The following is a 21,887-nucleotide window of genomic DNA, read 5'->3' as shown; positions in this document are numbered from 1 at the left end:
TAGTTTGTGGCTCTGTCTCTTAGCTAAAGGTCTTGCTAAAGCCCCATTGTTTTTGACTTGTGACGAGAGCAGAGCATGCTGGGAAACAAACACACAATGCGGTTGCTCTCGTGTTATAAAACCAGTAAGACACAATGCTCCTGATCTTGCTAAAATTAGCAATGGCTTAATCGCTTTTGAAAGCCCGTGTTAATCACGGTTACTGCGTTACCATTGGTTTCGGTAAGGCTTAATCAGGACTAAATTGGGCTGGATTGGGGTCATCCTGTGTACCTTATAAAGATAATGTAGACAGTGATTAAGAAATCCCCCAGGATTAACATTAATAAATGAAATTTAAAAAACCCAATGTGAGCCATAGTTTTAGAAGTCAGGGAGTCATTACCGTGAGCAGAGATAAACAGCAAGGCAGTGTTTTAAGTTCTGAAAAAGGGTAAACAGGCTAAGTTGATGAAAGCGGCATAAACCCTTGTTTTCAGTTTTTCAAAATGCAAGTCGAGCAAAGGAGTGGGGAGCTCGATCAGGAAATTTTTATCTGAAACGGAGAACATTGGCTGTATTTTCCTTACTTTTCCTGTCTTCTTTCCAGGGGTTGACGCAGAAGAATGGGGGAAATTTCTCCACACCAAAAACAAGGTATGTGTTTGTTGTAAAGCATGCATGACCAAGGGGGGCGGGGAGTGAGATTTCAAACGCTGATCGCAGGTCACATGACATGACACTGGGTTATATTGAATCAGAGTTGGAGGTCTTTCAGGCAGAGGTCTTTCACATCACCTGCTGCAAGATCCTTTAACTGGAGATTGAACCTGGCACCTTCTGTATGTCAAAAAATTGCCACTAAGCTACAGCCTAGGTCAATCAGCAGACACTCAGGTTCTCGTTGCCCTCTGCAACTGATCACAAACCTTGGTTAGGCTACTTAGATGCAATGCCGACTTAGAATCATAGAGTTGGAAGGGGCCATACAGGGCATCTAGTCCAACCCCCTGCTCAACACAGGATCAGCCCAAAGCATCCTAAAGCATCCAAGAAAACTTTACTTGACAGTAAAGTTTTCTCAATCCTTTTTGGTGGTTATTCTGGGGCAGAGCCTGTAAATTTACAACGACTGTCCTTTAAGTTCTTTCTGAACTCGTTACAAGAGACCATGTTACGAAGAATATTTCCATTTTTAAGAGTAATCTTTGGATAAAGGAGATTTGAAAATCCTTTTGGCTGTAGACTTGGTTGCAGATATCGACTTGCTGAGTGTATATGTTTGCCCGGCCCCTTGATGTGTTCCCCTGTGGCAACCCCGTAGCCAGTCAAGGTGCTTTAAAAGAGGTAGAATCATGTATAGATGCAGTAAGTACATGCTGTGGCAAACGGAAGTACGTGAACTTTCAACTTGTGTGTTTTTGAGCGCATGGAACATTAAAAAGGGGAGTAAGTGTACACCTTTCCTCTCTACCAGGGATCCACAGGAGTTCTGAAATGGCATGGCTTTGCGGGGGGGGGGGGAGGGGTCTGGGCTGTCTTCTCAGTTCCTACTCTTCTTTTTGGCCTGCAGGAGGCCGAGCCACCATAGTAGTAGCAAAGGCCAGGAGAGGGAGCAAAAGGTTAACGGTGCAGGAAGTGATGTCACTTCAGGGGTTGTAGGCAGCTGACATCCCTTCCAGGGTTCCTTGAAGTCTGAGAAATTATTTCGGGGGCTCCTTCATGGTCAAAAGGCTTAAAAAGGCTGCTCTATATGCCTGTGCCATGGAACCCCCATAATCCCAGTCAGCCTCCACCACAAGAGTGCAGCAGTAAACGTGGTGTACTCGGACCTGCGTGCTGAGCAGCCGCGCTCTTGAGCCCAAGCGGCTTGGATGGAAGAGCGCTTTCAGTGCAGGCAATAGAGATGCATCCAGAGTATCTCTTCAGCCTGGAGAGCCCTGTGCTGTGCAAAGCTTGTGCTTCGGGACCTACTCCTTTGGCGTGTTTCTTGCCTTGAATTTCTCATCAATGGGAAACACAAAGCAGTTTACAAAAATGAAAAATTACAATATCGGTTAATTTAAACCAATAAAAAAAACCCAGAGAATCATAGATTCATAGAATAATAGAGTCGGAAGGGACCTCATGAGTCATCTAGTCCAACCCCATGCACTATGCAGGACACTCACAACCCTATCGCTCATCCACTGTAACCTGCCACCCCCAAACAGAGGACCAAACAGAGCCCAAAACATCCTGGGCTGCAGTGGTATTCATTGGGTTGTTCAATCAAGGACATAGGTGTCCAGTGACAGACTTGGAGCACTTGGTGCTTTCACTTTAGCTTGATCCTCTGGCCTTGACCAAGGCTTAAATACCTGGAACAGGAAGGGGAGACACACACTTAAATAATCTTACCAACAGCTGCCTTCCCACAGTTCTCCCCCCATGTGCAACTTCCACTGGTGCACAGCTGTTTGCTTACCTGCCCCTTGGTGCTCAGCCCGAGGCCCCTGCAGATCTCAGGATGCCCAAGATGACGAGCCACCTAGCACCAAAGGCCCTCAGCGTTTTCTCTTTGCATTTCAGCTGTACACCGACTTTGATGAAATCAGGCAAGAAATAGAGAATGAAACAGAAAGGATTTCGGGGAACAATAAGGTCAGTGTGTCCATAATGCTGCCTGCTTCAAAGGGGAATAATTATTTGCACTAAGAATCTAGGGAAGAGTTCTTCTGTTGTCAGGTGTACGTGAGATCACAAGTGCCTGATCTACCGTGTTCAGATAGGCATAACGCATTGTGATGATTTGGCTTGGGGTGTCCAAGGTTATGTCTTCCTCAATAGCTTTGTGTCATCTGTCCAAGAGAGCCAGCATGGTGTAGTGGTAAGAGCGACGGACTCCAACCTGGATAACCGGGGTTTGATTCCCTGCTCCTCCACGTACAGCCAGCTGGGTGACCTCTGGCCAGTCACAGTTCTGTTAGAGCTGTTCTTGCAGATCAGTTCTGCCAGAGTTCTCTTAGCCCCATCTATCTCATAGGGTGCCTATTGAGGAGAGGAAGGGAAGGTGATTGTAAGCTGCTTAGAGACTCCTTCGGGTAGTGAAAAGCAGGGTATAAAAATCAACTCTTCTAGTTGTTAAATACAGTCTGGCCTCAGTTAACCCATTGGCTAGGATTGCCTGCTGTATATAGATAAAGTAGCTGAGATGCAGGGGATAAGTTCACCATCAGATGTGATATCCTGAATTAAGCAAGAAGCTAAGGCACATCGGCGCATGTCCCAGAGTCATGAACTATGTTTTTTGGATTGAGGTTGTCAAAAGGGCAGAGCTGGAAATCTATGGTCAAGAGTTTTTAGATACAACAGCACAGTTATAGTGCAGTGGCTGCATTTTTCTTGAAGATTGCAACTGAGGAAACAAGCTTGACATTAACCAAGACTTTTTCCCGTCCCTGAATTTCTAGGGCATCAGCCCTGAGCCCATCCATCTAAAGATTTTTTCGCCAAATGTCGTCAACTTGACTCTGGTAGACTTGCCAGGAATGACAAAGGTAAGAGGAAATTAACGGTTGCAGTTACGAGCAAGTTCTGTTCCCCATCAAAATGTGCACAGGGCCACAATGTGTGCTAAGTTGTCGCCTTTCCAAGACAATTCTTGCCACGATTTTATATTGCCCCTCCCTGACTGTCCCATCTATCCCGGCACCTGTGGGGTGATTTTGCTTTCTTTTTGCTGCTTGTATGTCCCATATGAGACCTGGCTGGAGAGCCAAGCAGCTGCTGTTCTCTGCATGTGACTTCTGTCCTCCTGGTTTCTTTCTTGGCTTCCTGTTCTCCTCCTCCTCTCAGGAATTGACCTGTCAGATTATGCCCCTAAGTAAAAATGGCTGGGCACAGATAGTTCTTAAAAGAAGCGCTTAAAGTTGAAAGTCATCAAAGACGTCCCCCTCGACTTACGACTGTTTTCTCGTAGGTACCGGTGGGTGATCAGCCAAAGGACATTGAGCTTCAGATCCGGGAACTTATCCTCCGATTCATTAGTAACCCCAATTCAATTATTTTAGCCGTCACCGCTGCCAACACAGACATGGCCACTTCTGAGGCGCTCAAAATAGCACGGGAGGTGGATCCAGATGGTAAGTGGGGGCAGGAGGAGAGGATTCCAGCTTGTTTGTCTTCACTGTTTTTAAGGAGTGGGCATCTTGGCCCAACTTTGGGCTACCAGGAACATTTAAGAAGCCCCCGCCCTTCTAAACACACTCCCTCGTAACATCCTGAATGTGGCAAATAATCTGGGGGCATAACGTGGTGAGAGATGTGAAAAGGCAAGGGACGCTAATTGCCATCAGATGGGTCAATGATCACTGTTTTTATTTCATGCTGGTTTAAAATTGTTGTCCACCACCCTGAGATGGCTGGGCCAAGAGGAGATTGGGGCCCTCACAGACTCTAAGCAATTTTGTAGGGCCAGAAAAGTCAACCTCAACAAGATACCGGCCTCCCAATCTGTAAACTTATTTGAGAACAATCTTAAAAAAAAATTGCCCAAACACTAACCAAGCCCCCCCCCCTGGAGGTAAGATTCTTATTACAATGAAGAAATGGCTCTTAATTTAATTTTCAAACCCAAACCAGGTGTATTTAAGGGTTAATTCTTTCTTTATTAGAACGGAATGTTTTTAATTTCACTGTTGCCCACCCTGAGCTGACTAGGAAGGGCAGGCTGTAAGAATAAAAGTATTATTGTTTTATTATATAAACTGCTTCATGCCTGAGAATGGATAGAATTGAAATGGTCAGTCCCCCCTTTTCTTGCAAGGCCTAATTCAGTGGGCAAACTTTTCACCTTCTTCCTTCCTTGTTTTCTTTTTACCTTTTGGGTAGCTGCTTCCTAGGCTTGACAAGTTAATGCATGACCAGCTTAATGTAAAATGACCCGTTTTCCTGCCGCTCTGATAGGGCGGCGCACCCTTGCGGTTATCACCAAGCTGGATCTGATGGATGCTGGCACCGATGCGATGGATGTGCTTATGGGGAGAGTGATCCCTGTTAAACTTGGCATCATTGGCGTGGTGAACAGGTGAGTATGGGGGGCAGCTGGAGAACGCCTCTGCTTTAAAATGGGGGTAGTCAACCTGTGGTCCTCCAGATGTTCATGGACTACAATTCCCATAGTCTACACTTGATGCCAGAGTTCCAGAACTGGAACTGGACAGGTGTCATTTGTTCCTAAAAAGCAGCTACAGGGACATTTGCATGGGGGCATCACTTCTGGCCTGTACTGAATCTGTGACTCTCAAGAACTCAAACTCTACCTTGGGAACTTTTTCTACAATAAATAATGCCTTAAACTCTGATAAGAAAAGAATTCAAGTGCCTGTGTTGTGCATTCGTTCCCTGTACGAGGCCAAAAGTAGCCCGAGGAAGAGGGAACTTTCAAGGTAAATGTAGGGAGGAGGGAGAATTAACCCTTTGCTTTCGCCAGGGCTGGATCCCTAATCAATATGACCAATCTCCTACAGCTGCTTCTCTGGGCAAAGAGACCATGCTGGGAATCCGAACCATGTACTTCAAGGACCACATGCAATTTGGGCTACAAACTATAAGGCATCCGTAGCAGCCATAAATTAGATGTGGCTCTGTAATCCATATAACCAGTGCTACTTTAAAATCAATGTTGGAATCTACGAGATCGCAGTCAATTGCAAAAATGTCTAAGGCAAGGGTAGTCAACCTGTGGTCCTCCAGATGTTCATGGACTACAATTCCCACGAGCATTTGCTGGCAGGGGCTCATGGGAATTGTAGTCCATGAACATCTGGAGGACCACAGGTCATCTACCCCTGCTTTAAAACATTCCTTTTGCTGCAAGATAGCTGTTCTTTCGTTCCCATCGTTCGGCAGAGGGGAGCAGGACCACTGTGGCTGCTGTGTAATCGGAGCTTTTGATTCTCCACCATTTGGGACCTATTCCTAGATAACTGGCATTATTTCATGGCTAGTACAGTTAGGTTGTTTATTCTATTCGATATCTTATGGTGTGTATGATAGAGACAGGAGATCCGAGGATTGCCTGGCAGCCAGGCAGGGGACATTCTGAGCTGCTTTTCCATTCCTTCTCTCCATGTCATGTTGGCTGGTATTCCTTGGAGGAACTACCCAAACCCTTGGAGGTCTCCTGCCCAAGGCTGGCCCAGCTTAGCTTCTGAGATCCGATGGGATTGGGTTTGTGCAGGTGATAGGCCACATATCAGTAGTGGAGAATGTGCTTTGAATGCAGAAGGTCCCAAGTTCAATCCCCAGTGTCTCCACCTAGAAGGATCAGATAAATGAGACGTCCAGTAGAGTGGCTTACGTTGGTCTTGGAAGGCCAATAGTCTGATGTCATTGAATTATTGGGTATCCATGAAGGTGGCAGGCGGTAGAAACTGGCAGGAGGAATTGAAGGGGTTAATAATTTCCCGAAGACAGAAGAGAATATAAAGTTAAAAAAAAAACCTGTACTTGCATAATATTTCAGTAACTTTCTAACTTCAGGAGTCAATTAGATATTAACAACAAGAAGATAGTGGCTGACTCGATTCGCGATGAATATGCTTTTCTCCAGAAGAAGTATCCCTCTTTAGCCAACCGGAATGGAACAAAGTACCTCGCAAGGACCCTCAATAGGTTCGTGGAATTGCTTTGATCCTGAACTTCAAGCTTAGTCCCACCCCCTCCCTCCCCAGCTTTGATCCTGATTCCTGAACTTCAAATTCAGGTGATTTTTTAAAATAGTTGTGCCTATCTGTCTTTTTCTGGCCCGCCCCAATTGTATGCCATTCTCTGTTGGTGATTCAGGCACATTTGAAAATAATCAGAGAAAATGGCCATTGCGATTGTGGGTTCTTTTGGGGGTGAGGGGGGTGGGCAAATGCTCAAAGAAATGTCTGTGCAGTTTTGTTTTTGTTTTTTAAAGGATTTTGCCACTGCACATAAGTAAATGTCCACTACATACAGTCACTTTCCCCCATAAACAGAAAAGAACCTGGTGCAGAAAACTACCCTGGAACTATTAAATTTCTAATTTGTGTACTGACATTCCAAAGGGTTTTAAGGGCCCCCTCCTGATAATTTTTATGGTTCAGTGTTGGGTCCCATTTGTAAGTGGGGTAGTCATATTGATCCATAATGGTAACATAAAGCAAAAGTCCAGTGGCACCTTAAAAGACCCTAATCTTTATTTCAATATGAGCTTCTCATGGATCCCAGCTCCCTTTCTCACACAGATGGAAAACCATGCTGGGGAATTGTTCTGAGGCAGGTGTGGGGCAGAGTCAAGGCTTGGTGTGAATTATATGATGAATCAAGTGTAACTCTCAGTGTAAGGGGTAAAGGGCTAAGGACAGCAAATCCATATTTCCAAAAATAGTCCTGTGGGCTGATTAGAGATAGTAGTGAGTAAGGAAACCCAAGTCTCTGTTTAAACCAGGATAACAGTTAATGTTTACTTTTTTTGATGAGTTCTTAATCTTTTTTATTTTCTGTATTCCCTGTGAAGATGGTTTGTATGTGTGTGTAGAACACTGACTTTCAAGTCTGTAATAGTATGTCCAGCAAAATTAAAAGCCCCCCCCCCCCAACTGGTTTCTGAATATTGTCACATGCTGCAGCATTCTGAATGTCTTTGGTGTGCAAACAACAGAATGCAACAATACAAACTATTAGTAATAAGGGAGAGGAAGCAGGATCTCCAAGCACAGTTATGTCACCAAGCATAATTGAGCATCAAGCACCTAAAAAGCACTCTGACTTTCCAGAATAACTGTATGTAAATTGTGTATGTTGTCAAGCAAACAGCAGCAGCACAGAATCCTGCTGCTCTGAAGAGCACACAGCCTATAAATCCAGAGTAAGGTACTTCTGAGTTTCAGCTGCTTGCGTAAAAATAAATGGTCGTTGAATGACTTGGCTTGTCCATGTTGGCTGTCTGAATTAATGATTTTTCTGCTTCTAGGCTACTCATGCATCACATCCGGGATTGTTTGCCAGAACTGAAGACCAGAATCAACGTTTTAGCTGCTCAGTACCAGTCTCTCCTGAACAGCTACGGGGAGCCCGTCGATGACAAGAGTGCCACCCTCTTGCAGCTTATTACCAAATTTGCCACCGAATATTGCAACACCATTGAAGGGACAGCAAAGTACATCGAGACTTCAGAACTGTTAAGTGCGAGTTCCGTTTTGGGGTCCTGCCACTCGTTGGGAGGAAATCTAAGTTTAATTTTGCATCCGCTTTTGGAAAATGCATCTGCTGCCCCTCTGGAGTTCACAAAATAAAGCATAATAAAACCACAGAAATGTAAAAGTCATGAAAAGTAACCATGAAAAACTCAGTCATAAAAAGTATCCCCAGAGTGTATTCTCAGAGTGAAATCTACTGTCTTCTGTAAATCATAAGGACAAGAGTCAGTGTGGTATAGTCCGGGAGTAACTGAACAGTGGCTCTCCAGATGTCCATGGGCTACAATAACCATAAGGCTCTGCCAGCATGCAAAGGCTCATGGTAATTGTAGTCCATGGACATCTAGGGAGTTACAGTTTGGCCATCCCTGGTATAGGGGTTTAGAGGGTTGGGCTAGCATTTGGGAGAACACAGAATTGAATCTATGCTCTTCCATTGCTTGCTTGCTTGATATACCACCCTCTCGGACGTACCATCTCAGGGGGGTTTACAGAATCTAAAGCTCAGTAAAACCAATATATATAAACAGATTAAGATTTTGAACCATAAACACAATAGCATCAGCCAGGTTTACTGGATTGGTGATTTATAGCCTGCCAGGTATTGCATACTAGGAGATGTCAGAAGAGGAAGGGAGAGCAGAACAGGTGGGAGGGAGGCCCGAGAATCGGTCATAATTGGTCTCAACCATAGACTGTGGAAGCTTGCTGGGTCACGCTCAGCCTAACCTGCCTCACAGGGTTGTTGTGATGATAAAATGGGGGGGGGGACCTCTTCAGGTCCCACTAGGGGAACATTGGGAGGGGGGAGCAAGAAGTAAATAAATGTTCCCTTCTACGTACTCCTAAACACAGTTTTCTTCCCTCCTCCAGGTGCGGTGGAGCTAGAATTTGCTACATCTTCCACGAGACATTTGGGCGCACTTTAGAATCCGTTGACCCGCTGGGTGGCCTGAACACCATCGACATCCTGACGGCCATCAGAAACGCTACCGTAGGTGTTGTCCCTCTTCCACTTACAGTGCTGTGTCCCGTCTTTAACCTGTTCTCTGTAGTGGGGCTGAGTTTCTTGTCGCCTGTCCAATGCTTGGCGGCCGCTTGCGTCTTCCGTCCAGCACAATGAAAAACTAAGATTTTTCCTCTTGGCTCGGCCAGGGTCCCCGCCCCGCCTTGTTCGTGCCTGAAGTTTCATTCGAACTGCTGGTGAAGAGGCAAATCAAGCGCTTGGAGGAGCCCAGCTTGCGGTGTGTGGAGCTCGTGCATGAAGAAATGCAGAGGATCATCCAACACTGTAGCAATTACAGCACGCAGGTAAGAGAAAGGGGTGTGGCAGGCCTGTCAGTAGACAGGAAGACCAAGTTGGGATTGTTCTCTTAGTGCATTCTCATACTTCTCTCTAATCCTCGGGATAAGAACCTCTTTGGCCGCTACCTTGCCACCTTTGTGCATTGTCGTGGCAGGGGTGGGGCATGCATGTCTTCTCACACATTGACTTTCGCATACGGGAATAGGAATGTTCACTTTGTCATGCCGCATTGGGTGTGCGTGCACAAGCTTGCTGGTACACGGGCCCCTTTCACTTTGCAGTTCTGCAGAGCAATGGGGAAAATGGATGTTTGTACCGCAAAGAAAGGACAGCATTTTCCATTCGTCTCCTACACAAAATTCCATACGGATGTTTATCTCTGCAAAGGCACACCTAGCAGTACACGTGAAAGTGGGAGGGCCATGTGGCAGTAGGGACAATACTTTGATTTGGTTCATTAGATTGATAGAACCGCCTGTCTCGGGGCGGTGTACAACAATTTAAAACCAATAACGCAGTAAAACAGTAAATGTAAGTTACTTGAGATCCATCAAGAGAAACAGTGGGCCTCCTTTTACTCCCGGGCCCAATCAGAAATATACATCTCATCCAGAGTGGTATGGGGGAGGGGGAAGGCTCCTAGATGTTCTTTGTGGCCTGTCAGCAGAGAGGTCTCCCTCCCTTTGGGTGGAGTTCCCAACAGAACACCAAGAGCCCAAGTGGACTTCACAGAACCCTGTAGGTGTGATTGCTTGTGGAGCAGCAGCCAGGATTTGCTCAGGTCCCCAAGCTGGTGAAATCCCCCCTTCCATTTCAGCCTAGATCTGAGGATGTGGCTCCCTACAGACAAGGTGCATTCTTGCAGCACCATCTGTTAGATCAGTGGTCCCCAACCTTTTTATCACCGGGGACCACTCAATGCTTGACAATTTTATTGAGGCCCAGTGGGGGGGGGAGTTTACTCCTCTACTCTCAACCACTGCCCTAACGCTCTCTGATCGCTATGGTACTGTTTAGACATCCCTTCAAAATATGATACAGACACGCCACAACAATGAACATAAGGAACATTTTATTTCCATGGTAATTTTAACTCATGACAATGACAAATCAGTGGGAACCTTAAGCTTGTTTCTCTGCAACGAGGTAGTCCCATCTGGGAGTGCTGGGAGACAATGACACCCGAAGTGTGTTGTAAAGGGTCCAGGGGGGAGAAGGCATCCTTCGCGGCCCACCTCCAATTAGTCGCCGGACCACATGTGGTCCGCGGCCCACTGGTTGGGGATCACTATGTTAAATGTTCGGGAGGAACTCTGGTACTAAATGATTCTGTAGGCAATCCTGACTTTGAGACAGACAGGTGAAATCTCCGATGGGTACTGTGATATGTTTGTGTAACAGAAGCGTTTCCAAAGAAAAGCTTTTCTGTAAGCAATTTGTGCAATTAAAATCTGAATCTTGGAAGACCCAGCTGTGGGAGCCGGAAGGACCAGGAAAGGTTTCCTTGCCGTCCACATTAGAATCATAGAATTAGAGAGTTTGAAGGGGCTGTAGAGGCCATCTAGTCCAACTTCCTGCTCAGTGTAGGATCAGCCTCAAACATCTACGATAGGTGTCTATCCAGCCACTGCTTGTAGACTGCCAGTGAGGGGGAGCTCACCAAACCCCTAGGCAGCCGATTCCTGTCGAATCACTCTGTGAAAATGATTTCTTAATATCTTGCTGGTAACGTTCTACCCATAGTTCAAACCCCTTTACTGTGGGCCCTATCCTCTGCTGCCAACGGGAACCGTTCCCTGCCCTCCTCCAAGAGCCAACCTTTCAAATACTTAAAGAGAGTATTGCTTCCCTCTTGGTGAGGTGCCGGTCTGTTTAATTGACATTCAGCTTGATCCTCTAACTTTGTTTTGTCTTATCTTTTAGTATTGGCTGGGGGAAACCTCACTTTTCTTTGTTTGTCTTGTTTGCATTCAGGAATTGCTGAGGTTTCCAAAGCTCCACGATGCCATTGTTGAAGTTGTGACCAGTCTCTTGCGCCGGAGGCTACCAGTAACCAATGAAATGGTAATGCTACTGGGCCAGATGACGCCTGCACTTGTGCATTCCTTGTAACACGGTGTACAATCAGCTGAAATCTGAGGACTCATTGGGGTACCTGGCTGTCAAGCATTTATGGGTATTGGGCAGCTGCATTATGCCCACCTGTGACGGAATGTCGTTTCAGGTTCCCAGGCTGTGTGTAAATAACCCAAAGAGCACAATTATTAAAAATTATTGAAAAGGAATTTTAGGAAAGTTACAATGCATAAATAAAATAGGGTGAAAAAATAACAAACCAGCTAGCTGGGTTTTCCCTTCTATGTTACCTACAAGTAAGCCGGTTCTTATCCTCCCATTCTTGTTATGATTCAGCCTCATGAGTTGCTGGCGCATTTCCCATCCAGGCAAAAGATGGTTCCCGTACTCCCCCCCCCCCCCCTTGGTGACTGCCATTAACCTTTGCCTCTCTTGACCAGTTAGCCATCCTGAATCAATTGAACCCCCTTTGCCATGGAAAAAGCCAGAACCCCAGATGGTGTACTTCTATTCCCTCTCCTCTCTGGTCCTCACCAGCAAGCGACCCCCGCTGGCTTATGGCCTTGAAGCCAGGCTTAGATGCCTCCTGCATCCACAGAGCACCCTAGCACTCTCCGGCCACAGCTGATTTCCATATCTAACTCCTTGCAAACAAAGACTTTAACAGGAATAAATGTTGAATCCAAATAGTAGCCCAAAAGATAACTTTCTTCACACCATCCTTCACCTTAATGGCTTTTGGGTAGTTCTGGGTGGAGAATGCTTGATCGCAGGCCAGCGATGGAGAAGAGCTTCCAAGCTTTTCTGAAGAAGCTTCTAGGCTTTGGAGTGCTTCCCCCCACCTGCCCCTCTTCCTCTGGGGATCCCTGTTCCCACCCAAGCATCAAGCAACAGAAGTGGGGTGAGCACACCTTTGGACAGGAAAAAGGATCCCCAGAGACAGAGAGTGCTTCAAAGCCTAGCCAAGAGGTGGCCAAACTGTGGCTCTCCAGATGTTCATGTACTACAATTCCCACAACCCTCTGCCAGTATGTTGCTGGCAGGGGCTTCTGGGAATTGTAGTCCATGGACATATGGAGAGCCAGTTTGGCCACCCCTGGCTTAGAAGCATCTTTGGAAAAGCTTGGAAGCTCTTCTCCATGGCTGGCCTGCAGTCAGGCAGTCCCCATTTGGGATGGCATTGAGGACCCAGTCGATGCACAGTGGTTACAGGTGGGGCACAACCCTGTTTTCTCTCTTGAGCCCAGGGTGGCATTTAGGGAGGAGGCTAGGCTGTATCAGAACGACTGCCCCAACCCTGGGATGAATTGTCTATCTTGCAGGTTCACAACTTGGTAGCCATCGAGCTGGCCTACATCAACACAAAGCATCCCGACTTTGCTGATGCCTGCGGGCTGATGAACAACAACATAGAGGTGAGGGAGCTCTCGCGCTTTTTGGGTGCGCAGAAACAGGAATCGGAGGGGAGGGGCAGGCATCACCTCACAGAAAGCCACACTGGGGTCAGTGCTGCTCAAAGACCAGAAATGGCCATCTCTTTTGTTCCTGGACTTCGGAAGGCAGCTGGATTCCTCTGTGTTGCATAAGAACTGGGTTCTGGTTGCCCATGTGGTCACCTTGATGATTTCAGGATAATTCAAGTAAGGCACCACCTCACACAACCAACCCTCCATGCTGTTGTGGATGCTACAGTTCCTTGATCTTCAAGGTCAGGGCTGGGGGAAACAGATGCATTTCCTTGAATGTTCAGTTAAAACTTTCTTGACCTAACCTAGATGTAGCCTGAACCATGTTACCTTGTGCCATACCTGGAGTAGGACACAGGAGTGTAGCTTTGGAGTAACAAGACCTGGCTCTTTTCTTTTTTAAAAAAAAAAAACCTTTTATAGAACCTAAATCCTCTTTGTAGCAGAGGCGTTGAGTCAGAGTTGACAAGTATGAGTGACTTCCCAGTCATTTCAGACCTGCTGCCCCTTACAATTTAGATCATTGTCTCCCAGGAGGTGAGTGTTGTCACTGTGTGACTCACAATCGAGCCCATTGTTGGCTTCTCTTTTGTTCACAGGAGCAGAGGCGGAACAGGCTGGCCAGGGAGGTGCCTTCGGCCACGTCTCGAGACAAGGTGAGTTCTGTGCTGATGTCACCTGCTCAATGAAACAAATTAGTAGAAGTAGTCACTTGAAGTGGAAGTGGAATTAGGTAAAGGTATCCCCTGTGCAAGCACCGAGTCATGTCTGACCCTTGGGGTGACGCCCTCTAGCGTTTTCATGGCAGACTCAACACGGGGTGGTTTGCCAGTTCCTTCCCCAGTCATTACCATTTACCCCCCAGCAAGCTGGGTACTCATTTTACCAACCTCGGAAGGATGGAAGGCGGAGTCAACCTTGGGAAGTGGAATTAGTCCCATTAAAACCAAGCATGGCTTCATGTTAGTTGCAGCACCGATCCCGCTAAACCCGCGTCCTTGAGCGGAGGAGTCCGAAGAGCAGTCCACTCCAACCGGGAGCAAAGAGGATCTGGTTAAAAATGAAAGCGAAAGCCAAGCCTGATGACCTTTTCTTGCCCTTCTTGCCTCCTTTAGTCTACTAAGCCTCCTGGCGTTTTGGCCCCATCCTCCCAGGAGACCTCTGCTGCTGGTCCTGCCGAGGGAGATGGCAAGGTCTGTCTCTGATTCTTCCATGTGCACGGCATGCTCACTCTTCTTGTAGTAGCTCCCCTTGGCCACGACCGCAGATCGTTCTCCCAGGTGGCCTTTGTTCGGCTGTGCTGTCTGTCTGTCCAGATCAAATGTCAGTCCATTGACTCATTCTAGCCCAGTGGTTCTTCAAGTTGGAGTCTGGGGAATGCCAGGTGGGCAGGGGGAGTGCTTTGGAGTGAGCATTGGTGGCAAGAAGAGCCAGAGGCCGCTCGGTGCCTCTCCATCTTCTTGTGCTGTACATAGTTAGGGGAGCGAGTGTGTTCTGGGGCGTATTCGGCTTGCATGGAGCATCGGTGAGGTCTGGTAGACCCGTGACTGGTGTTTTTTGGGCCGCGTGAACTGCTTGCACGCCCACCACGTATCCCCAGCTCCTCGCCTGCATGCGGGAGTTTTCTGGCAGATGTTGGAGGACCCCACAGGCAAGCAAGTCCATGTGAAAAGGATGGCCTGAACAAAGAAGAAATTTGAGAACCATTGCTCTAGGAGAAATGAAGAGACCTAAATAAATGCACTATTCTGAGTATCCAAATATTTGCTTACAACAGAACTAGTCATCAGAATTTATTCAAAGCCTCTCCCTCCCTCTGCCAGGGACCTATGGTCCTCCAGATGTTCAAGGACTACAATTCCCATGAGCCCCTGCCAGCAAACGCTGGCAGGGGCTCATGGGAATTGTAGTTCATGGACATCTGGAGGACCACAAGTTGACTACCCCTGCTCTACAAAGTCATATTAAACGTTGCATGTTTGCAGGGGTGGGCATCTTGGAGGCTCCACGGGGCACAGGGGTTTCCTCTTTTTCTTGCACTTTCTCAAGAATCCTGACAGTCCAGCCCGGTTGTTGGTTTCTCCTGAAAATATAAATGGCTAATTCCTTTGAGAAGAAATCAACATGGAAACGATCACGGCTCTTTGAGGACTCTGCACGTAGGTAGGCCAGAGTGTTGAAGAAACCGGTTGCCCACAGGCCCCGGTTGCCTTGTAGAGTGATCCCAGCGAGCCTGCATTCTGCACGGCTGCCCCCCAAATTTCAATTTACATTAAAGATGGTCTGCCTTAAGATGGTTGCCTTGTTAGCTGCCTTGAGATATAAGCAGGATAGGAATGTTTTAAGCAGACAGATAAATATTTTTAAGGTTTTGTTCCATTTAAAAAAACACATTCTTTGCTTTGAGACCCGAAGCTTTCAGAGAGTTCCCTGGAGGTCCCCGACTGAAGCATTGGCCTGACCCGGATCTGCTTTAGCAAGGTAGCTGTGTCATTTTTCCTCTGCTTGGGACCCAAGGGAAAGCAAGCATTGCAGAGCTCTGTATGACATGTATCACACAGTTTTAGAGACAGAATCCATTGAGTGTACAAGTTGCTCACACCTGTGTTTTTCCTTTTTGTTTTGCACAGGTGCTCTCAATTGATGCATTTCATCCCAAACTTCCTGAACTTGATTTTGTTTTACTCTAGCATTTGCAAATAGCAAAAATGAATGCACACACTCCATGGGCGAAAAAGAGAGGGGCTGAAGCAAGTGAGAAGGGGGAGGTTGTAAAGCAGGGCAGAGAAATTCCATTTCCCGGGGCCCTTGAGAGAACCAGCCTGCATTCTCTCCATGTGTGATATCCGCCCTCCTGAATGTTGTAGCAAAACCTGGGACTCTCAGGATTCTGTGATAGTCGGGCATCAAACAATGCACAGCGAACGGTGATGCGCCAGCCTTCCTCGGTTTTAAGTGGAACGAAGGCCTAGTTTTATCTGTGATCCTGGTCTGTAGGAGTGTGTACACTTCAGCATGCAGGATTTTGGGACCAACTCTCACCGTCCTTAAGTCCAAATGGACGTCATGCTTCCGTGAGTTGAGTTTGCATTCTGTATTATATGTTTTAAAAAAAAATTAGATGCCTTCTGCTGGGGGAGATGGCAATCCAGAATCCGGAACAGGGAACTGGAGAGGAATGCTGAAAACCTCCAAGGCAGAAGAGATATTAGCCGAGGAAAAATCTAAACCCCTGGCCGTCCTCCCAGCGAGCCCTCAAAAAGGACATGCTGTAAATTTGCTGGATGTGGTGAGTTACCCACAGGAATACTGCTTATTGTGCTCACATTCGTGGCAGCGTTTCTTCCAGAGATCAGCTGCAGGGACTATGAGTGAACTGAAAGGTAAAGGCGACAGCCTGTAAAAACTGGTTGGTAGTTGTTAGGGTTCAGTGTTAGTTGACCAGGTTCCCAGCCATGTCTCCACTCACAGGTGCCATTCCGACATTCAGTCTAAACGCACAGCTTATTAACATCAGATAAAATGCTAATAAAATGTATTGTGGACATTGCAAAATGTTGCTGATTATTTCAAGGAAAAGCTTCCTCTCTGACATAGACTGGTTGTATTATATAAACATCATAGAATCATAGAGTTGGGAGGGACCTCCTGGGTCATCTAGTCCAGCTCTTTGCACGATGCAGGACACTCCCAACCCTATTGCTCATCCACTGTCACCTGCCACCCCCTTGAACCTTCAAGACACTGTCGATGTTGTTCATATGCCTCTGTTTGGAAAGGTGACCATCTGTTGCATGTACATCGAATTCTGTGCCAACAAAGGCTTTCTGAATCTCTATATATCTATCTACTGTATATAATTCTGGCTTTCCTCACCTAGCCTGTTCCTGTTGCACGGAAGCTGTCGGCCCGGGAGCAGCGAGACTGTGAGGTGATCGAGCGCCTGATCAAATCCTACTTCCTGATTGTGAGGAAAAATATTCAAGACAGGTGAGCCACATTAAATCTTTAAAAAAAATATATATATTTTTTCCAATATGGGAGTTCAATTCCATAATGTTAATGGGCGTTAATGGGAGTTCAATCCCAGCAGCCGGCTCAAGGTTGACTCAGCCTTCCATCCTTCCGAGGTCGGTAAAATGAGCACCCAGCTTGCTGGGGGGGTAAACGGTCATGACTGGGGAAGGCACTGGCAAACCACCCTGTATTGAGTCTGCCATGAAAACGCTAGAGGGTGTCACCCCAAGGGTCAGACAGGACTCTGTGCTTGCACAGGGGATACCTTTACTTTTACCTTTACCTTTTATATCTCTATCTCTATCTCTATCTCTATCTCTATCTCTATCTCTATCTCTCGCTTGGAGGAGGGGAGGTACATTTATTTATTTTATTTATTTATTTTCGAATTTATATACTGCTCCTCACCAATTGTCTCGTGGCAGTTTACAATAAAACAATAAAATACAATATAACCCCTAAAAAAACCCTTAACGCATTAAAAGATTAAAAGATGGCACTACAATAGAGGTCTAAACTTCCACCCCCTGTCCAGCTTATGGCCAAAGAGCTCTCTCATTAGGAGCGAGGGTCCTGGTCTAACCATGTTTGATTCTGACACACCCCCTGTGGCTCTTCTGAGCACAGTTCCCCAATGCCACAACCATCACACGTCCCAGGGAAATGGGCAAGGCCGCCATCAGGTCGTTCCCACCATGAAATAGCTTCTGCGGAGGAACTGGAGTTTGAGCGAAGCATGAACATTCCTAAAGAGTATGTCTCTTATTAGGGATGGGAAGTCAAGGGCTCATTCTCAAAGAACGTAAGAGAAGCCAGGTTGGAACAGGTCAATGGTCCATCCAGTCGAACACGCCGTGCCACACGGTGGCCAAAACCCTGGTGACATCAGGAGGTCCATCAGCAGGGCCCATAGGGAGGGCAGAGAGTAGAGATTTCCTTGATCATTGGTGTCATCTGTGAAAACTGCCCTGCCCTTGTCCTAATCTGACAGTTACTGGGACTGCCCAAATAATGCTTTCCCCCCTGCAGACGGAAAGTGAAATCCTTGCCACTCCCCAACATCATGTGCTTGCACCTCTAATCCCTGCTTGTTTTGCAGCGTGCCAAAGGCAGTGATGCATTTCCTGGTGAACCACGTGAAAGACACTCTCCAGAGTGAGTTGGTCGGACAGCTGTACAAGGCCTTATTGCTGGATGATCTTTTGACAGAATCGGAGGACATGGCTCAGCGCAGGAAAGAGGCTGCTGACATGTTACAGGTATTGTCGTCTGGTCTTCTTATGTGATGAGTAGTTCACAGCGATAAACGGTAACGCACCATCTCCGTCACATGCATTGGCCTAACGTACAAGATGTTCTGATTTTAGCCTTTGTGAAGCAAGACAAAGGTTACCAAGTGTCACCAGAACATGAGGTTATTTTAAAATCTGCCTTTCTTCTATCGGGGACCTGCAGCAGATTGCATTGAAAGAGGTTTAAAATGCCACCTGCAATGCTCCCTAAAATTAAGGGGACAAAATTGGCGAACCCACAACACTGACTCCATTGATAGAAGCCAGTCTTCAATTAAAGGCTTTATCTGCTGGAATGTTTTTAGCCCACTTTTCTTCTGCAAAGCAGGACTCAAAGTGGCTTACAAAACCCCGAAAATGAACAAGAATCTGAAAATCACGATGCATTCATAAAACAGAAGCAGCAGCTGGCAGGACTCTGCCTTTGGTGAAATAGTCTCCCTTGGCAAGCAGTGGCAGCTGGAATATAATGGACTTACCCAATTTGCAGAAGCACAAGAGAGAAGTGCTCCATTTCCCCATCCGGACATCAGACACAGATACTGTGATTTTAAAGTGTCACCTCCCATTTGGGTTGCGCTTTCAAGGCCAGCCATACTCTATATCAGTGCTCTATAACAGGGGTAGTCAAACTGTGGCCCTCCAGATGTCATAGAATCTTAGAGTTGGAAGGGACCTCATGGGTCATCTAGTCCAGCCCCCTGCACTATGCAGGACACTCACAACCCTATCGCTCATCCACTGTAACCTGGCACCCCCTTGAGCCTTCACAGAATCAGCCTCTCTGTCAGTTGGCTATCCAGCCTCTGTTTTAAAATCTCCAAAGATGGAGAACCCACCACCTCCCGAGGAAGCCTGTTCCACCAAGAAACCGCTCTGACAGTGTTCACTGGCAGGGGCTCATGGGAATTGTAGTCCATGGCCATCTGAAGGGCCACAGTTTTACTACCCCTGCTCTATAACCATGAGCATGGTGGCTATCCAGAAATGTGGTGTCCAGAAAATGCAGGCATTTAATATAGTATAAACAGACCTCTGGATGTTGCTGAATTAGCTGCATGGGATCAACTGAGCCCATTGGGGGGGATCAACTGCATGGGATCAACTGAGCCCCTCCATTGGTAGCTTTTGGTACATGGCTGCTTACAGAACAAAAATAATAAAAAGAAAACATTTAAAAATGAATTAAAATCCAGCATTAAAAAGCCCAGTACAGCATGAAAACTGACTATGAAAAATAGGTGGAGGTGCTGAAGCACAGTGGAGGCATGCAGGCACATTTGCTTGGAAAGCAGGAGGTCCGAGATTCAATCCACAGCATCTCCAGTTAAGGGACCAGGTAGGAGATGGTGTGAAAGACCTCTCCTCAGAACCTTAGAGAGCCACTGGCAGTCTCAAGTAGACCATACTGACTTGATTGAACAATGATCTGAATTAGGAGAGAACAACTCTGCTCCATCCTCTGCATGGCAGCCTTTTAAATACTTGAAGATTGTTATCAGATCCCCTCCACTAGAAGATATTCTTGGGTCAGGTGAGGGTGGGGGGAGGCTCCTTGCAGAAAAGCTGTATGCTCTTTTATAACCCAGGGTTTCTAAAATCGAGGACTGATTTATTAAGGCAGGGTTTTGTGAAACTGGGATTTCTTGCCCTGGAAGGGTTTCCTGGATGGGCGGGAGTTAATTAATTTATATATATGATGATATATATGATATGACCATATATGGTCATGTTGACCCCCTTCCCAAAGTGGCCAATGACAGACCTGGAGGGGGTGGGAAGGGGAGGGGCCCTGGGTGGGCATGTGCACAGCCGTGTTTCCCAACCCTATTCTGCATGATCATGCCACTTTCTGGGGTTTCCCAAAGCCTGCTGAGTGTTTCAGAAGCTTCTCAATGGTAAAAAAATTGAGAAAGGCTGTATTAAGGGAAAGGAAGGTTAAGGGCTTAGCCACGTCTTGAGTTCTTTATTAAAGGCTTTTAATCCAGGAAATCTGCTGTGATTGATAGGATGCCGCCTTGCCCCTTAAAACAGAAAAATGTTAGCTGCATGAGCCAACCTCTCTGTTTCTCAATCCTTCCACAGGCCTTGCAACGAGCCGGTCAGATTATTGCTGAGATTCGGGAGACACACCTCTGGTGAAAGCCCCCCTCTGCCCGAGCAAACAAACTGAAGACTTGAACCTTGCTAGGCATTACGTTCTTATGAACTCCTGTGTATACACTGCAGTATGTATCAGATTGCTCTTGTAAGGACACAGTTTGGCTTGGCTTCTTATGGACAGAAAAGTGTGCTTTACGGCGCAAAACACGTCTTATGCGATCCACAGAAACATGTTCTTTCCCTACCCGTTTCCTGGTGCCAGACAACTAGGTTGTGGTTCCTGCGAGGGGACTTGGACTGAACTTGGGCAAAGAACCACGTGAAAAATTCCAGTGCCTGGCTTTTGTCAAATGAGCTGCCCACCAGTAGAATGAACCGTGTAGCGTTGTGATGTAGTGTTTTTTCGGCTGCTTCTGCGATACAGGCTTTTAAACCGTGAAGAAAGGACACCGCAGCATTTTCTTTTCCTTACAAGTAACTCTGCATGTCTCAGCCAGATACGTGGCACAATAGAATCACTGCCTTATCTCTCTGTGTTGTATGCCCCCCTGAGTCTCAGAACAAAAATATTTGGCTAATGTCCCAGACTGCATTAAGGTTAGATGAGCCTGGAACGTTTCACAAGTAGAGATTTTGCCAACAGCTAATGCCGGCTGGGGAACTGGCACACTACTGGTAGGATGAAGTGTAAACCCCCCCCCCTTGTTTCTGCTGCCCTCCCCTCTTCTGCTGGGACCAAGACCTTTGGACTGTCCATTTAAAGAGTTCCAGAATAAAAAAGCAGCTGCAATTGATTACCGCTGTCATATAACGGTGGGAAGAGAATAAGGTGTGTTAGAGCAGAACAGAATTTCAGGCAGCTGTCTACCAGAGGTTACATTAATTCTCAACATTATGCTGTCAGGCTGGGGCGGGGGGTCCTACGCAGCTACCTTCATTGTAACTGTTGCATTTACATTGCTGGATTATTACGTACCATTAACTGTAAGGACAGGCAGGTCCCCACTTCATCCTAAAATGCCATAAGGGCCGTTTTCCTGTCTAGAAAAAACACACGCCCTGTTCCACACTTAGCTTGCCTTGAGCCAGAACGTGGTCTTTCTCCACTTGTAATGCGACAGGCAACTAAGCAGTCTGCACCTTGGGTGTGTCATACATCCAGTGCAGCCCCAAGGAAGCGATCTGATGTCTCTTTTAAAATATGGGGGTGGGGTGGGGAAATAAGTGGTTCTCATTCTGATATTCAAGGAGAAAATGTAACTCTGAAAATGTGTCATGCTGATTTTGTCTCTTCCTCATTGAAGGCTGTTTGCACTTAAATTTATTTTGCCTCTTCTCAAAATGCATTTTTAATGCTGCAGTTGAAGGCATCTCCAGAACATACAAAAAAGGCCTATTTAATCACATATGGAAATAAAATTGACTGCTTAAAAACTGA

At 46.6% G+C, this 21,887-nt stretch overlaps 1 protein-coding gene across 4 annotated transcripts in view; it reads left to right on the top strand.

The window, feature by feature from the left end:
• Nucleotides 1-21,887, top strand: part of DNM1L (dynamin 1 like) — a 44,135-nt gene extending 22,248 nt beyond the window's left edge. For 2 of the 4 annotated variants that reach the window (XM_077339904.1, XM_077339903.1), the window contains 17 exons: nt 590-636; nt 2,551-2,622; nt 3,432-3,518; nt 3,941-4,103; nt 4,927-5,047; nt 6,505-6,636; nt 7,964-8,170; nt 9,063-9,183; nt 9,345-9,500; nt 11,470-11,559; nt 12,894-12,986; nt 13,637-13,693; nt 14,153-14,230; nt 16,159-16,326; nt 16,918-17,027; nt 18,154-18,313; nt 20,432-21,887. In XM_077339904.1, the coding sequence (XP_077196019.1) occupies nt 590-636; nt 2,551-2,622; nt 3,432-3,518; nt 3,941-4,103; nt 4,927-5,047; nt 6,505-6,636; nt 7,964-8,170; nt 9,063-9,183; nt 9,345-9,500; nt 11,470-11,559; nt 12,894-12,986; nt 13,637-13,693; nt 14,153-14,230; nt 16,159-16,326; nt 16,918-17,027; nt 18,154-18,313; nt 20,432-20,488 (1,919 nt within the window). In that variant the 3' untranslated portion in view covers nt 20,489-21,887. The remainder of the gene's footprint in view (nt 1-589; nt 637-2,550; nt 2,623-3,431; nt 3,519-3,940; nt 4,104-4,926; nt 5,048-6,504; nt 6,637-7,963; nt 8,171-9,062; nt 9,184-9,344; nt 9,501-11,469; nt 11,560-12,893; nt 12,987-13,636; nt 13,694-14,152; nt 14,231-16,158; nt 16,327-16,917; nt 17,028-18,153; nt 18,314-20,431) is intronic. The other 2 variants (XM_077339905.1, XM_077339906.1) reach the window with 1 other exon arrangement.

This window comes from Paroedura picta, chromosome 5, assembly GCF_049243985.1.
Source record: "Paroedura picta isolate Pp20150507F chromosome 5, Ppicta_v3.0, whole genome shotgun sequence".
In the NCBI taxonomy this organism is placed as follows: Eukaryota; Metazoa; Chordata; class Lepidosauria; order Squamata; family Gekkonidae; genus Paroedura; species Paroedura picta.
Note: the sequence above shows the minus strand (reverse complement) of the source record. Positions and strands in the feature narration are given on the sequence as shown.